The following is a 17,163-nucleotide window of genomic DNA, read 5'->3' on the forward strand; positions in this document are numbered from 1 at the left end:
AGAGAGATGAGAAACATCAATCATCAGTTTTTTGTTGCAACACCTTAGTTTTTCATTGATTGCTTTCTCATATGTGCCTTGACCACGGGCCTTCAGCAGACTGAGTAACCCTTTACTCAAGCTGGCGACCTTGGGGTCTCAAACCTGGGTCCTCCGCATCTCAGTCTGACGCTGTATCCCCCTGTGCCACCGCCTGGTCAGGCTGCATTTGGGTCTTAATAGCCCTACTGACATTTATTTCTTGTTGGTGGCTCTCTTAGAGCTTCTTGGATTTTGTGATGGAATTGGAGAAACTAAATCTGGTTGCTCCAGACCAGTTGGATTTATTAGAAAAATGCCTAAAGAACATCCACAGAATAGATCTGAAGACAAAAATCCAGAAATACAAGCAGTCTGGTAAGTAGAATTTTGGCTTCTCAGTGGCCTAAGGAAAGTACCCTGTGCGTGGTATGTTTGGTTGGTAAATATTCATTGTTGGATGGGTGAATGGAACAGAACCTGAACGTTCCCAGCTCCCACCAAACTGTGATCAGAGATCACCCCATGACCATGACCAGACTGTGATCAGCTGACTTTATCACCCCATGACCATGACCAGAGAATCTTAGCCTTCTCCAACATGCTGCCAAGCAGTTCTTAACACGTCTGCTTTCAAGAAAGAGTTTGTACCGCCATTTTCTGCACCAGGTGGACATGCTGCGGGCACTCAGGGCTTTTGAGTTTATGGCCAAGTCCTGCTGCCTTGCTCCGGTATTTGGCCTGACCACCATCCAACTGCGGGTGGTATCCTATCACTGGGGTTCCCTAGCTTCCCAGCATGTATCTGGTTTCACAAACTGTCTCATGAAAAAGGGTATCTTTTCTGCTGATAATCCCTTTCTCAAAAAGAGGACCAGAGTCACACTGGCCTTAGCTCACATGCCACCCATCCCCCATTGTCTGTTAGCCTCAGCGTGGGCTCTGTTAGCGGACTGTTGCCACCAGAGTCACAGCCTAAAAGGGCATGTGATCTACAGAACCATTCCCCTCAGCCCCTGGGCCCTAAATGACTGATAAAGAATCAAGTACAGGAGTAGCATTTTTAGTCCATTCTTTGTAATGCGGCTGTTAGAGTCATCTGATCAGATATTTTGAATTAAGGATGGCTAGAAAGTTTAGGGTATTTTGAAAGATAATGATTGACCTTGGACTGAGTCATTGTTAAAAATTCATGTGATAATAATTAGTATAACTTGGTAGGTCTCTTCTGTTTACAGCTCAGGGAGCAGGAACAAGTTATGTAAATGGTCTTCAGACATCTGTTCGAAACTTGAGTCTTAAGGATCCTTCATATAGCTTTATGGTGAGTATGGAGAAATTGTATGGAATCTCAGCATAAAATAACTTCAGAAACTTAAAGTATAATATAAAATATAAAATAAATAAATAAAAATATAAAATAAATATATATTTAGATATTTATATAAATAAATAAATAAAAGATAAAATAACTTTAATATCTGAAAAAACTATGATAGAAATGTGTTTTTTTTCTTTTTTCTTTTTTCTTTCTTTTTTTGTATTTTTCCGAAGCCAGAAACAGGGAGGCAGTCAGACAGACTCCCGCATGCACCCGACCAGGATCCACCCGGCATGCCCACCAGGGGGTGATGCTCTGCCCATCTGGGGCATCGCTCTGTTGCGACCAGAGCCACTCTAGCGCCTGAGGCAGATGCCACAGAGCCATCTTCAGCGCCTGGGCCAACTCTGCTCCAATGGAGCCTTGACTGTGGGAGGGGAAGAAAGAGATGGAGAGGAAGGAGAGGGGGAGGGGCGGAGAAGCAGATGGGCGCTTCTCCTGTGTGCTCTAACCGGGAATTGAACCCGGGACTCCTGCACACCAGGCCGATGTGCAGGAGTGTTTTTATTTGGCCCTGGCTGGTTGGCTCAGTGGTAGAGCGTCTACCTAGTGTGTGGAAGTTCCAGGTTCGATTCCTGGTCAAGGCACACAAAAGAAGCAACCATCTGCTTCTTCATGCCTCCCCCTCCTCTCCCCTCCTCTCTCTCTCTCTCTCTCTCTCTCTCTCTCTCTCTTTCTCTCTGTCTTACTCTCACTCTCCCCCCTTCCTCCTACCCGCAACCATGACTCATTCCTGCAAGTTGGCCCTAGGCACTGAGTATGGCAACAATGGCCTCACCTCAGATGCTTAAATAGCTTGGTTGCGAAGCAGTGGAGCAATGGCCCCAGAAGGCCAGAGCAGCACCCCATAGGGGGCTTGCCAGGTGGAGCATGCAGGAGTCTGTCTCTCTGCCTCCCTTCCTCTCACTTAATAAAATAAATAAATAAAAATAAACATGTTTTAAAAATATGTATAGCTTCTTATGATTACAAAGCTATCATATGTTCATTGAAGTAATTTGGAAAATTCTGAAAAATATAAAAGAAGAATAGATTACCTCTATCCTACTACCCAAAGATAACCACTGTCATCTCATTACATTCCCTTTTAGTCTTTTTTTCTGTGTCTATTTACTTGTGTATTACACATACCATTGAATATGTTTTTCATTTGTTCCTTTGAAAATTTAGCTTTTTAAATAAAAATTGGGCAGAACATGCCATGGACAAAAAATTTAAAATGAAACTAAAAGACTTTTGAAAGTATGTTTGCTTCAAGAGACAGCTATAATTTACTATTTTCTTCTCACACCATCCAGAGATAGTCTATGCACATCGTTTATTTTTTCTCTTGTACAAATGTTAGCATACTATGCTCATTGTCCTGATCTGACAATTCTTGGCAACTACTCCATATGAATCCTATGAAACTGCCTCTCTTTAATCATTGTTGTAATGGTTGGATATAGTTCTACTTTCTGGATGTATAACAATATGGATAGCTTTTTCTAGTATGTGTATATAGATTATTTTGAATCTTTGTTACTATAAACAATGCTTCAAAATAAAAACCTTTGAGTTTACCTTTCTGGGCATTTGGTTTTTCTTGAATTTATTTTAATGATTTTGGCAAAAATTGTTTTTGTTATTGAGAGATATTGATTTATGAACATAAATATCACATAGTCACTTCTGGTTTTTGTGTTAATAGATGGTGCAAGGTATTCTCAGAATTGTTCTCTGGTTAATTTTTTATCCTGAAAAGTTCATCTTAGTGTAATCTCAGCCTCATCTTCATGTAAAGACATGTGGAATTTGTAGTGAGGACTAAGACCACAGCGCAATTTCATGGGTAAATTGTAAACGCTTTCATAAAAGTATGTGATTAAAACATTAACCACCCCTGTTATGTAAATAGTTTTATGAAGAACATGAGCTGTAAATGTACCACTAAGCAACAGAATTTCAAAGCTAAAATGGATGTCAAGGATTATACTGTCGAGCACCCTCATTGAACAAATAAGAAAACAGTTCTAAAGAATGTTAAGTGATGACCCGCCTCCTATTATCAACAGTCCCTGTGGTGTATTTAATAAACTACATGCTAGACATGCCATTGCTTTGATGTATCTGTTATTTTTCAAGAACCAGTTATGTTTTCTTTTGTCTTAATCTCTGTGATACTAAATCATGAGACAAAACTGATCTAGGGTGCAGATATAGATTTTCTGAGCTTTCTCTGCTATTGTTTATCTAAAATGAATTATATTACCGCTCTTAGTTAAAAGCCTGCCATAGTTGTGGTATTATCTTTTAATTTTGTTAGTGGTAGTCATTATATTCGTTCTTTTGGAAGGTTTTATTTTATTTATTTGTTTATTTATTTTTATTAATTTTAGCAAGAGAGTAATGGTGAGAGAGAGAGAGAGGAGGAACATTGGTCTGTTCCTGTATGTGACCTGACTGAAGATCAAACCAGCAACCTCTGTGCTTCAGGATGATGCTCTAACCAACTGAGCCATCCAGCCAGGGCTTTTTCTTAAAGCTTTTCTTCTTCTTTCTTCTTCTTTCTTCTTCTCCTCCTCCTCCTCCTCCTCCTCCTCCTCCTCCTCCTCCTCCTCCTTCTTCCTCCTCCTCCTCCTCCTCCTCCTCCTTCTTCTTTCTTCTTCTTCTTCTTCTTCTTCTTCTTCTTCTTCTTCTTCTTCTTCTTCTTCTTCTTCTTCTTTTCTTCTTCTTCTTCTTCTTCTTCTTCTTCTTCTTCTTCTTTTCTTCTTCTTCTTCTTCTTCTTCTTCCTCATTGTCTTCTTCCTTTTTAAAAAAAATTTTATATTGATTTTAGCGATTATTTTTTAAAAAACATTGAAAAATGAATCCATGTTTGCATATATTCCTTTCTCTAACTTTCAAGCAGTGGGCATAGTGGGCACCCTCAGAGCTTCTCAGCACTTCTCACATGGATGGAAGATGGTTGAGTTGCCCGTTAAGCCTTTGAAATATAGCCTATTGAGAACTCACATGCTCTGTGTGTAAACTTCTCCTTAAATTTGCTATATCAATCTGTGACCCTGATCATCTATGCATTTAGTAAGCAGGCACTGTAGACTATGAATTCAGTGAATTTCTCACAAGACTTAGGAGCTGAATACCTTGATATTAACTCATACAGGGCTGAAAAAGTGCTTTAAAAGTTACAGGGGCATTAAAGGACACACCATACCAGCATACAGTGTGTTCGTAAAGTCATGGTGCACTTTTGGCCAGTCACAGGAAAGCAACAAAAGACAATAGAAATGTGAAATCTGCACCAAATAAAAGGAAAACCCTCCCAGTTTCTGTAGGATGATGTGGCATCATGTGCGCATGCGCAGATAATGATGTAACACCGTGTCGCTAAATTAAAGAAAAACATGTGGAGCAGCCCACAGCCATGTCAGTCGAGATGTGGATGGTACAGAGGAAAGTTCAGTGTGTTCTGTGGCTCGCTAAATTCGAATCCGTGACCAAAGTGCACCGTGAATATCGGCGCGTTTATAACGAAGCATCACCACATAGGAATAACATTACTCGGTGGGATAAGCAGTTGAAGGAAACCGGCAGTTTGGTGGAGAAACCCCGTTCTGGTAGGCCATCAGTCAGTGACGAGTCTATAGAGGCTATATGGGATAGCTACCTAAGGAGCCCTAAAAAATCTGTGTGTGAGCCCACATCGAACTGCACTGAATAGGTATGAAACTGGGAGAGTTTTCCTTTTATTTGGTGCAGATTTCACATTTCTATCGTCTTTTGTTGCTTTCCAGTGACCGGTCAAAAGTGCACCATGACTTTACAGACACACTGTATTATAGAATAAAAAAGCTATATGACTGCACTATAATGCTTTTTACTTTATTTCATTTTATTATTATTTTGCTTTATAATGCTTTTACAACTTACCTTCAATTCAATGTTATATATCTTTAATAGTATGTGAAAGTAAATGCATATCCACGTGGGACCTGAACTTTAATCTAATATCATCAACCTATGGCCAAGTCACTGGTTATTAAGGATAAAAGCAAGTTACATGTTTTTCTTTAATTTAGCGACACAGACTTAGCTAAAGACTCAGATAAATGAACAGTCTACTTCTCTCTTTTGGCTAGGATAGCTTCAGAAGAGAACTTGACAACTAAGCATATCAGATGGTTGACAGTATATGATAATGTGTACCTTACACAGGACCTGTCATCTGAGAAGAGAAAGGGTTAGTTCAATCTTTCATTCTCCTATGAATCCCACTATAGCCCTTAGAAGTGGTAGCCATTATCAAGAATCAAGCCCACATGTGGCTCTTGTATAGCTGGCAATTATAGAAGAATAACTGGACATGTATTAAGCACATCCATGTGCGAGGCACTGTCCTGAGTGCTTTGTATACATTTAACCTTCACAAAAAATGTGTAAGGTCGGTACTATTATTGTCCTCATTTTGAAGATAAAGCAACAGACATATCGAGATTAAATAACTTGCTTGAGTTTACACAGCTAGTAAGTGGAAGAACTGAGATTTATAGCCAGGTCTGTTTGGCTATAAATTTGCATTTCCAACAGCTTGTTCTGTCTTGGAGCTTTTTATAGCATCATTGTGGCAGCCATCATTGTGTGACAGCTATATGCTGTCTGTGTGCATCCGGAAACTGAAACATTAACTCTACTATGCCATAATATCTGACTTTATTGAGCTGTTTTGAAACATTCTAATAGGCTAGTTTAGCATATTTACACATTAATTGTATTTCCACTTCTTCATAAGAAGAGTTGCCTTATTCTTTGGCTACAAAGATATAGAATTCATGGAGTTAATGGCTCTTGCTATTCTTCTTTAGATAATCTAACTGAGAATGTGATATTTTTATTTTTTCCTGGGTCAGATTCTATGGAGAAATAATGTAACTCTGTAAAACTGGTATGACCTTTTTCTTTATATTTGAAGTTTCAGAATGGGAGAAGTAAAGAACAAAGACTCACAGTGAAACAACCTGACATTCAAAGTAAGATCAACTTTTCTTTACATTCATTCTTTATAAATGTTTGATAATTCCAGTACAAAATGTTTTATTTTTTAAAGTTGGCCATTTTTTAAATCTATATATTCTGATTAAAGCTCTCACAATAATAAGCAGTTAAACTCTTAAAATGTATTCATTGGCATTTCTAGTTATTTATTCAATTCACTTATTTGAATTTAAACACTCTATCAGCTTCATCATCTTGGCTACATATATATTTTTTTAACTTTTAAAATTTATATTATTGATTTTAGAGAGAGAGGAAAGAAGAGAGAGAGAGAGAAACATTAACTTGTTCCACTTATTTATATATTCATTGCTTGATTCTTGTCTATTCCTGACTGAGGATCAAACCCGCAACCTTGGTGTATCTGGACGATGCTCCAACCAGCTGAGCACCTGGCCAGGGCAACTGGTTATATATTTTTTAAGAAATGTGACATTTCTACTTGAAATGGAGCAATAACCAGGCCGTGTTAAACATTAATCTATCCATGATAATCATGTTAAACCAAATATCTAGCAGCAGGAAAAAGAAAGGTTACTAAGATCTTGTTTTACAGTCCATTTAATAAACTTAAGTACTCTATAGATGACATCTCCTTCCCCCCCAAAAAACAAAAACAAAAAAAACTAGTCATTTTAACCTGCATGACCTTTCCCGTCTCTTAAAACATCAGCACTCGGTCTCATCTGTTTTAAAAAGTATGTTTCTTTTGCTTGTCTGGAGTGCTCTATGAAGTGAGGGCTGAGACTCAGTCACACTGCAGTGGAGGTGAAGTGAGGGCCAAGACTCGGTCACACCGCAGTGGAGGCGAAGTGAGGGCCGAGACTCGGTCACACTGCAGTGGAGATGGTTGTGCTTCAGAACTCCTGGAGGCAGGCAGGGATTGATAGGCCGGGGCGGAGGGCTCGGTCTTATCTGAGGAGCATGGACTTTGTCCTGTGTGCCCTGGATATGGCGAACATTGTTGTAGGGCAGTGGACTGATGGCAGCCATCATTGTGTGACAGCTGTATGCTGTCTGTGTGCATCTGGAAACTGAAAAGCATTTTTCCCAGATTATCCAGATGATGAAGCTCATGCCTGTTATTTTCTAACTAAAATTCTACTCTCCAGGAAAGCTACTGAGAAGCAAATTAATTCCTGAAGTGACAGCATTTCTTAAAACACTGGTGAGGTGGTTAGAATTAGCATTCTGAAAGCTGTTTAAAGGGAAATAGGAGACCAGGTAGATTTGGATAGGAGTTAAAATCAATCCATGTTCTTTCTATTGTGCTCCCTAATGGCAGGTTTATCCTTGATTGGGATTATATGAGCGAGACTCTCCACATCCCTGATAATCCTTAGGAGAGCTAGTTACCTGCTTTTACCGGGACATGGTTTGTTTGCTAAGAAAAGAAGAAAGCATTCTGATAATTTGGCCTTAATCTAATAGAAGTTTTAAATAATCAAACTAAATATTCATATTAATTTGGATTTCTAAATAGATTTCATTTGAATGATGATGATATGATATAACTATAATTTATTAAGCTTGTACTAAGTGCCTTAAACTGAGTAAGCATATTACATAGATAATTTTTTTAAATTAATTTTAATGGGGTGACATTGATAAATCAGGGTGCATATGTTCAGAAAAAACATCTTCAGGTTATTTTTTTTATTTTTATTTTTTCTGAAGCTAGAAACCGGGAGAGACAGTCAGACAGACTCCCGCATGCGCTGACCGGGATCCACCCGGCACGCCCACCAGGGGGTGACGCTCTGCCCACCAGGGGGCGATGCTCTGCCTCTCCGGGGCGTCGCTCTGTTGCGACCAGAGCCACTCTAGCGCCTGGGGCAGAGGCCAAGGAGCCATCCCCAGCGCCCGGGCCATCCTTGCTCCAATGGAGCCTCGGCTGAGGGAGGGGAAGAGAGAGACAGAGAGGAAGGAGAGGGGGAGGGGTGGAGAAGCAGATGGGCGCCTCTCCTGTGTGCCCTGGCCGGGAATCGAACCCGGGACTTCTACACGCCAGGCCGACGCTCTACCACTGAGCCAACCGGCCAGGGCCTCTTCAGGTTATTTTGACATTTGATTATGCTGCATTCCCATCACCCAAAGTCCAATTGTCTTCTGTCACCTTCTAACTGGTTTTTTTTGTGCCCCTCCCCTCCCCCAACCCCCTCCCTCTCCTCCTCCCCATAACCCCCACACTCTTGTCCATGTCTCTGAGTCTCATTTTTATGTCCTACCTACATAGATAATTTTGTGATGCTTTTATTCTGAAATCCATGATTGCTAAAATAAAAAAAGATAAAGTGAAATTTCCTTTTAATTCCAAGTATCAGATATAACTTCTATTAATGTTTAATTTATATACCTTTAACCCTTTTATTTTTTTAACATACAGACATGTAAATATATGCACACAAATACATATTTTCAAGTACATTGTATCAATATTATATTATTTAGTAATCAAATTTTCACTTAATATATCCTTTGTATCTTTTTATGTCAAATATCTAAAGATTTCTCTTATCTTCTTAAAGATTGCATAATAGTCTATAATACTTACCATAATTTATTTACACTGTTTCATGTTAGTAGACTTTTAGTTTCTTTCAAGTTTAAGGCATTGTAAAGAGTCATTCATTCAGTAGATGTCCTTGACATTTTTGAACAATTGCTCTGTTATTCCCCTAAAATAAACTTCCAGAAGCAGAATGTTGTTTTTTAAAAACATTGTTTCAACTTCTAGTGGTAATCAACCTGGTCCCTACTGCCCACTAGTGGGCATTCCAGCTTTCATGGTGGGCGGTAGCGAAGCAACTAAAGTATAAATAAAAAGATAGATTTACCTATAGTAAGTTGTTTTATAAAGATTTATTCTGCCAAACTTAGCGAAAATCCGACATAAAGTACTTGGTAATTATTATTATATGCTTTAACTTGCTATAACTCTGCTTTATAAATTTTATAAAGTAGAGTTATTTCCCTACTTTATAAATCACCATTACTGTGGAACCGGTGGGTGGTTAGAAAATTTTACTACTAACAGAGATACATGAGTGGGCGGTAGGTATAAAAAGGTTGACTACCCCTGTTCTATAGCTTTGGTATTTGAAAGTGTTCATTTCCTCAAAACCTTGTCAATACTGGTATTTTCTTTGCCTGTCTTTATACATTATTTCTCATTTTTGCAACATTATTATAAAGTAGGTATTGGTTTGTTCCTCTTCGAGATTTAAAAAAACCTCTGAGACTTCAGGTAGAAACTTGCCCAAGATAACAGAGCCTGTCAGTGATGGTGCTAGTGTTTGAGCCAAACCCTTATGGCTCTAAAACTGGTAGTTTCTCTACCTCCCTGAGCTAGTAAAATCTTTTTTTAAATTTTTGTTTGTTTGTTTTTGCATTTTTCTGAAGCTGGAAACAGGGAGGCAGTCCGACAGACTCCCGCATGCGCTCGACCGGGATCCACCTGGCATGCCCACCAGGGGGCAATGCTCTGCCCATTTGGGGCGTTGCTCTGTTGCAACCAGAGCCAGTCTAGCGCCTGAGGCAGATGCCACAGAGCCATCTTCAGCGCCCGGGCCAACTCTGCTCCAATGGAGCCTTGGCTGCGGGAGGGGAAGAGAGAGACAGAGAGGAAGGAGAGGAGGAGGGGTGGAGAAGCAGATGGGCACGTCTCCTGTGTGCCTTGGCCTGGAATCGAACCCGGGACTTCCGCACGCCAGGCTGATGCTCTACCACTGAGCCAACTGGCCAGGGCCAAGTCTTTTTTATTTTAATCTAAAAAAATGTGCTATAGGCTTATTTATATTTGCTAAGCTCACTGTCCCTTATCTTGCCATCGATATTTTATTTCATCTCCCAGTATCACCAGAATAAGAAAATATGGCTGTCTGTTCAGTCTCTAAGGCTGTTTGTTGCCTTGAGTGTTGTCTACAGTTTTAGTACATGTAGTATAGCTATTGATGTTATTTGTGGTAAAGTTACTAGATTCTCTCTATCAGGTTAAAAACTCCCCAGTCACCTGGCCCTCATCTACAGAAGGGCAAGGGAGAGCCTTCTTTCCCTTGCTACTTATGCAGTTTTTTTACATAACCCCTGTTTAGCACGGAGATTTGAATTTCCTTATCAGTTAGGTTTTTCAGTTCAAGGTTGGAACCTTGGGGCTGAGTATAGCTGAGGAAAGACGAGATAGTAGAGGAATAAAGTAGAGGGAGAGATAGTTGTGATATGAAGAAATCACCCAGCGGAGAAGTGGGCTTAGTAAATAATTTCTTTCTCATCCTTCAGGAGAACCAGTGAAGACATCCATTCAAGAATCAGGAGCATTTTTGCCTCGGGTACAGAATAAATGATCTGATTTGGTATTGTACTGTATGCACAGTATCTGTGGAAAACACTGGTTTCTTCAAAAATATCTATCTACTAGGAAATTTTTGTGACAATAGAAATTTGAGAGTGTCAGTCTCCTGAGTACTCTTTTGAGGAGGAATCTTAGAAGTAGCAAAGAGAAAGATGTTAAAGTGGATTGCATTAGTGAGCTTTGGAATACATAAAAATAAGTGGTATTTTTTGTGTTTTTTTATTTTGTTTGTTTGTTATTTGTTTTTGGTGAGAGAGTAAGAGACAGAGAGAGGGATAGACAAGGACAGACAGGAAGGGAGAGAGATGAGAAACATCAATTCTTCGTTGCAGCACCTTAGTTGTTCATTGACTGCTTTCTCATATGTGCCTTGACCGGGGGGCTACAGCAGAACGAGTAACCCCTTGCTCAAGCCAGTGACCTTGGACTCAAGCCAGTGACATTGGGCTTCAAGCCAGCAACCTTTAGGCTCTAGCTAGAGACCACAGGGTCATGTCTATGATCTCACATTCAAGCCAGTGATCCTGCACCCAAGCTTGTGAGCCTGCACTCAAGCCAATGAGTCTGCCCTCAAGCCGGCAACCTCAGGGTTTCAAACCTGGGTCCTCTGCGTCCCAGTCCAACACTGCACCATGGCCTGGTCAGGCTAAAGCAGCATTTTAGTTAAGTGATTACTGAAAATATCAGCAAGCAGTGACTCTGAACCTTAACTTGTTCTGGCGTTTTCTTTGGCTGATAACCTCTTTTCCATAAGGAGAGGCAATAGAAGGCCTCCTTTTATACTAATTTGGAAAGATGTCACTTGTACAAACTCAAGTTACTGAGGAAGCATGCAATCCATATTTTCTCTCTGTTTCAAATTATTTTTATCCTGCAAAGCTAAGACACATGGAAAGAGACTATAATTCTCTTTAAAATTAAATAAAAATTGAAATACGTAGCTGTTATCTTAAGCCCATTACCTGAATAGAGGAAAATTTTTATTTTAATGGGCAATGTCAACTGTGATGACTTCAGGATTTGTCTATTGACTGACTTACCTGCCAAAGGAATGTTTAAGAAAATCTAAAAGAAAAGATGGTATATTGGTGGAACCTCGCAGAAACAGCAGGATCCAGAGTCTTTAACAACCCCTGCTTTCTTTTCCAGCACTTACCGGGAGAGAGATACAGGATGCGGAGCAAGCCCTTAGGAATCTGCCTGTTAATTGATTGCATTGGCAATAACAAAGGTAGGTGTGGATGCTGAGTAACTGATCTCCACAGTGAGATCACAGCTATATTCAGCAGCATGATGAACACTAGCTTCTTCTGTTCCTAACCACTGCCAAAATCTGTATGAAGGGGTGTGCTGCAGAATTTTAGTAATTAGTTAAGTGTGCCATCAGATGGAAAAAAAAAAGATTGAAAATCACTGGCCTAGGAGGAGCTTTGTTCCATGTGGTCATTTAGTAGCTTCATCATCTGAGGGCTCGGAGTTTTGCACAAAATCCTCTCTATCTGGCTGGTGGATGAAGGAAGTGCATGATCTCACATGCATTGGGGAGCAGGCCTCAAAGTGGGATGCATCGTTGCCACCCACAGTCCACTGGTCAGAACTCACATATGTGGCCCTGCCTAACCCCACTGGACAAGGAACGTAGTCTAGCTGTGTGTCAGGAGGAAACTGAAAGGGGAATTGGGGAACGCAGCATTTTGTCTGGTACAAAGGTGTAATCTGTGAAAGTGGGTGGGAGTTAGTCATGTTGTCTTTCCATGCCGGAAGCTGTGGCAGGAAGGGCCCAGGGGCCCTCTTAGAAGTAGCGAAGAGAAAGATGTTAGAGTGGATTGCATTAGCGAGCTTTGGCATACATAAAAATAAGTGGTATTTTTTTGTTTTTTTTTAATTTGTTTTCTTTTGTGTGTGTGAGAGAGTGAGAAACACACAAATATTATTTCCTGGGGTAAAATGGAAGGCTTTCTGGCTCCAGTTTTGCCAGACACCCCATCGTCTCACCCAGATGGACCATGAAAGCTTTTCTGGGAAACATTAAAAATATGATAAATGTGTGTTTTCTTTGAGACAATGTGTCACCTAGTTCTGCCACCCTGTACTTTGGTTGTTGCCCTGAGTCGGTGCTGCCTGTGCGTCACCATTGTTTGGATCTCAAGTCATTCTTTTGCCCAGTTGTTGATGGATATCTGCCTCCAATGAGATCCATCGCTGGTGATGCATCAAAAGAGGAAATGACATGATGTTTAGTTATTTATCTCTTCCTTGAAAGGATGATCATTCCATCTGTTTCCTTCCAGCTTTCTGACATTCTCTAAAAATGAATCAGAGCTATCTTTTGGACTCACTTAAAATGTTCCCATGGTGATATTTATGGGAAGAGAATTTAACAGAAGATCAAATTAGGAAATATTAGGCCAGACATCCCAGGATTTCAGATATGATCTCACTTTATGTCCTATTTTGGTTAGAGGTGGGGAATGCTGTTTCCTCAGCTGTAGCTAAGTATCTTTTCTTTGATAAGATATCTTTTCAATGAGCAACTTCCTGCTTTAAAAGAGATTACATAATTGTTTTCTACCTTTCATTTTAATCAGTCCTGTTTTAATTATTAGAGTTCCCAAGTGCACATGGTACAGGATGCCTATCTGTTGTTTAAAGAGAATTATAAAGGAAAGCCATGATCTGCTGTGAATTTGTGACTAAAATCCATGGTCTGTGCTGCCTTCCCCTGCTGGGTTATGGGCCTCTTGAGGGCAGGCACTAAACATGTATTTGTATATTTCAGCATTTCAGGAGATGGTTAGAGTTAGGCCCTCGGTATGAATCATGGCTCTGCCATGTTCTAGTTTGTAACCTTGGGCAATTTTTCTCTCTCTGTTTTAATTTCTCTCCTGTAAAATAGGGTGATAACAGACCTCCCTCATAGAGAAGGTGGGAAGAGTGAATGGGTAAAGGACGTAGAGCGTGCCTCGCAAACTGTAAACACACAAGCTAACATTATTCTTCCAATTTTTTGTTTAATTTTAGTTGCAAACTACTAAGCTAGAACTCGCATGGCTTTTGCATGGTGCATGGAGTCTGACCGCAGAATGAGTGAGGGACTGGAGAACTGGGGACCTGAGGTCTGTGCTGGGCTTGGCTGAGTGGTGTGGGTCCCCACAGGGCAGAGCTAAGCGGAATGGAGGCATTAACTTCTGAGGAAATACCCAGGTGGGAAGCTAGGCAGACTGCTCTTACTGGTCATCAGTATCAACGGGCTTGGCAGAGAATGAAAATCTGAGTACAAGGCCAGCACAGGGTGAAGGAGGGCAGAAAGACCTGGTTAGAGAGAAAGATGGAAAGGAACGCAGAATTGGAGGTGGAGCTGGGGCACCTATGTCTTTGGCCTGAGGTATGAGCAGGTATTGTCCTCTGGTATGTCTGCTTCCTTGGCTTAGCCTTCTCTGCCCGTGGAACAAAACAAATAACAGGGCTTGAGCCTCTTCTATAGGTGGCCAATAACAGATAAGAAATAAGACAGCACCCTTTCCTCCCATTGTGCTGAGGCTTTTCCCTGCTGAGGAGTCCTGAATCCATCACTCGCCTGGCTCAGGTTCAGAGGAAACAGCACAGTCTCTTCTCACCCCTCTCCACAGGCCTCCAGCTCTTCATTTCCCTGCTCCCCTCCTGCTGATTTTTCACCAGGCCTGGAGTCCTGATTTGGTTGACAGTAGTCCTAATTATGCCCAACGCTCCTCATTTCTTCATTTCCGTATGAACAGCATGGGAGACTTCATCTAAAATGATTAGGTGGCACTTGACCAGTGGGGGCGCAGTGGATTGAGCATCGGCCTGAGATGCTGAGGGCCTCAGTTCCAAACCCCAAAGTTGCTGACCTGAAAACCGGCTTGCCAGCTTGAAGCACAGGGTTGCAGGCTTGAGCGGAGGATCATTGACATGATCCCAGGGTTGCTGGCTTGAGCCCGAAGTCACTGGCTTGACGTCCAAGGTTACTGGCTTGAGCTCAAGGTCTCTGGTTAGAACAAGGGGTCACTGGCTTGGCTTGAGCCTCCCGGTCAAGGCACATATGAGAAGCAATCAAACAACTAAAGTGAAGCAACTATGAGCTGATGCTTCTCATCTCTCTCCTCTCCCTCTCTCTCTCCTTTCCTATATCATTCTCTGTAAAAAAAAAATTTTTTTTTTAAAAATAAAAAATAAAATAAATAAAAGGATTAGGTGGGGTTTCCTTTGTTTCTTGCCAAGTTAACTTTGTCATGTTGTTAACATTGAACATTTGGGAGGATTGTAGGAGTCTGGTAATAAATATTATTGCCAACTGAAACAAGGAATCTGAAAGAAACTGTCAGCAGTACAATAAAGCTAACTTGGGAGTGATAATGATCTGATTGTAAAATTTATTAAAGATCTTCTATGTGCCAAGTACTTTGCTAATTCCTTTACATAGGTTCTCACTTAAAGTTTATAAATAATACTGTAAGATAGGTACTGTTATCCCCACTTTCAAGGGAGCAAGCAGAGCACAGTGAACTCCCTAACTTCTCTAGTAACCGATAGAGCTGGAATTTGAAAGCTTGTCTCCAATCCTTTGCTCATAGCTACTTTGCTATAATGTTAGTTCCATGATGTTGGGGAGCTTGTCCATCCCTTTTATTATGTCTCCATTTTCTGGAACAGCACCTGGCACATAGAAGGTTCATAAGTATTTGGTGGGTAATGAATGAAGGAGTAAGCCCTTCCAATCTCAGTGAATTCTTTTCTATCTGCAGAATTTAGAAGACTCTCTTATACCTATCTTCTGTCCTCAAAAAAATGAGACTTTTATCCAGAGATTATGCAAAACCCCAAAACATTTATAGATTTATTCTTCCTTTATCTCATAAATGTTCTTTCTCTCTCTTTCTCTCTCTTTTTTTTTGTGACAGAGACAGAGAGAGGGACAAATAGGGACAGACAGACAGGAAGGGAGAGAGATGAGAAGCATCAGTTCTTTGCGTTGTGGTACCTTGGTTGTTCATTAGTTGCTTTCTCGTATGTGCCTTGACCCAGGGGGCTCAAGCTAGCGATCTTGGGCTCAAGCCAGCGACCTTGGGTTCAAGCCATTGACCTTTGGGCTCAGGGCAGCAACCATGGGATTATGTCTATGATCCCACACTCAAGCCAGCGACCCTGTGCTCAAGCTGGTAAGCCGGTGCTCAAGCCGGAGACCTCAGCACTTCAAACCTAGGTACAATGCTCTGTCCACTGTGCCACTGCCTGGTCAGGTTACTTATAAATGTTTATAGAGCACTTACTATTTGCAAAACTCCATGAAACAAATATAGAGGCAATGAGGTGGAGCCTGGTCTCAGAGTCAAGTTGTAAACAAAGATAAGGTGATTTTTGCCTGACCAGGCAACGAAGAATTGATGTTTCTCATCTCTCTCCCTTCCTGTCTGTCTGTCCTTATCTGTCCCTCTCTCTGACTCTGTCTCCACCACACACACACACACACACACACACACACACACACACACACACACACACAAGGTGATTTTTTGGTGGTGGTTCTTGAGAAGAATCCTCATAGAGGTCAGTCACCACTTCTTGGAGCAGACATGAGGCTTAGGGATTTGGGGCTATCTCAGTTTGGTAGAATTAAAAAACAAGTCCTGGTGTTGCATCGTCTGTGCCAGGCCCTAGTTCATGGTGCTTGACGTAGTGCTGACTTTTGATCTTGGTAGGACTAAAGAAGTGAATGTCTTGTGTCACAGACAGATGAACTCTGGGCCTTGATCTAAAGCTCTGGTTGGTTTGTAGGCTCTTGAATAAAAGATGATGTTTGCAGATTTTATGAAGTGTTTCTTTCTCTTTCTTTTCTCCCTGTATCTTTTTGAAAAGCTTGAAGATTGTTTTGTACCTTTTAACTAGGAGAAGACTTTGATTTTTCTAATGGATGCTGCATATTTCCCTTTAAATCCTGAATAAGCAAACTTCCTCTTCTAACAGAACAACAGGAAACATGAAAGCCAGAAGTAGTTTGTGGGTGTAGTTTGCGGGTGGTGCTGACCCTTCACTAACAGCCACATGCTGACTGCACGGCCAGAAGAAAAACCACCATCATTTCAGAAAGTCGGTTTCTTTCTCTCTCTTTCTTTCTCTTTTTTTTCTTTCCTTCCTTTTCTCTCTCTCTTTCTTTCTTTCTTTCTTTCTTTCTTTCTTTCTTTCTTTCTTTCTTTCTTTTCCTTCTTTCTTTCTTTCTTTTTCTTTCTCTCTCTTTCTTTCTTCTTCCTTCCTTTCTTCCTTTTTTCTTTTCTTTCTCCCTCCCTCCCTTCTTCCCTCCCTCCCTCCCTCTCTCCTTCTCTCTCTCTCTCTCTCTTTTTTCCTTTCTTTTCAGAGTATGTTT

The 17,163-nt window shown here is 40.8% G+C and overlaps 1 protein-coding gene across 9 annotated transcripts in view; it reads left to right on the plus strand.

The window, feature by feature from the left end:
* Positions 1–17,163, plus strand: part of CFLAR (CASP8 and FADD like apoptosis regulator) — a 66,869-nt gene that overhangs the window by 33,767 nt on the left and 15,939 nt on the right. For 8 of the 9 annotated variants that reach the window (XM_066346130.1, XM_066346129.1, XM_066346136.1 and 5 more), the window contains 5 exons: positions 261–396; positions 1,257–1,342; positions 6,351–6,408; positions 10,712–10,761; positions 11,934–12,015. In XM_066346130.1, the coding sequence (XP_066202227.1) occupies positions 261–396; positions 1,257–1,342; positions 6,351–6,408; positions 10,712–10,761; positions 11,934–12,015 (412 nt within the window). Of the gene's footprint in view, positions 1–260; positions 397–1,256; positions 1,343–6,344; positions 6,409–10,711; positions 10,762–11,933; positions 12,016–17,163 lie in introns of those variants that run through there. The other variant, XM_066346137.1, reaches the window with a different exon arrangement.

Source organism: Saccopteryx leptura, chromosome 7 (genome assembly GCF_036850995.1).
Source record: "Saccopteryx leptura isolate mSacLep1 chromosome 7, mSacLep1_pri_phased_curated, whole genome shotgun sequence".
NCBI lineage: Eukaryota > Metazoa > Chordata > Mammalia > Chiroptera > Emballonuridae > Saccopteryx > Saccopteryx leptura.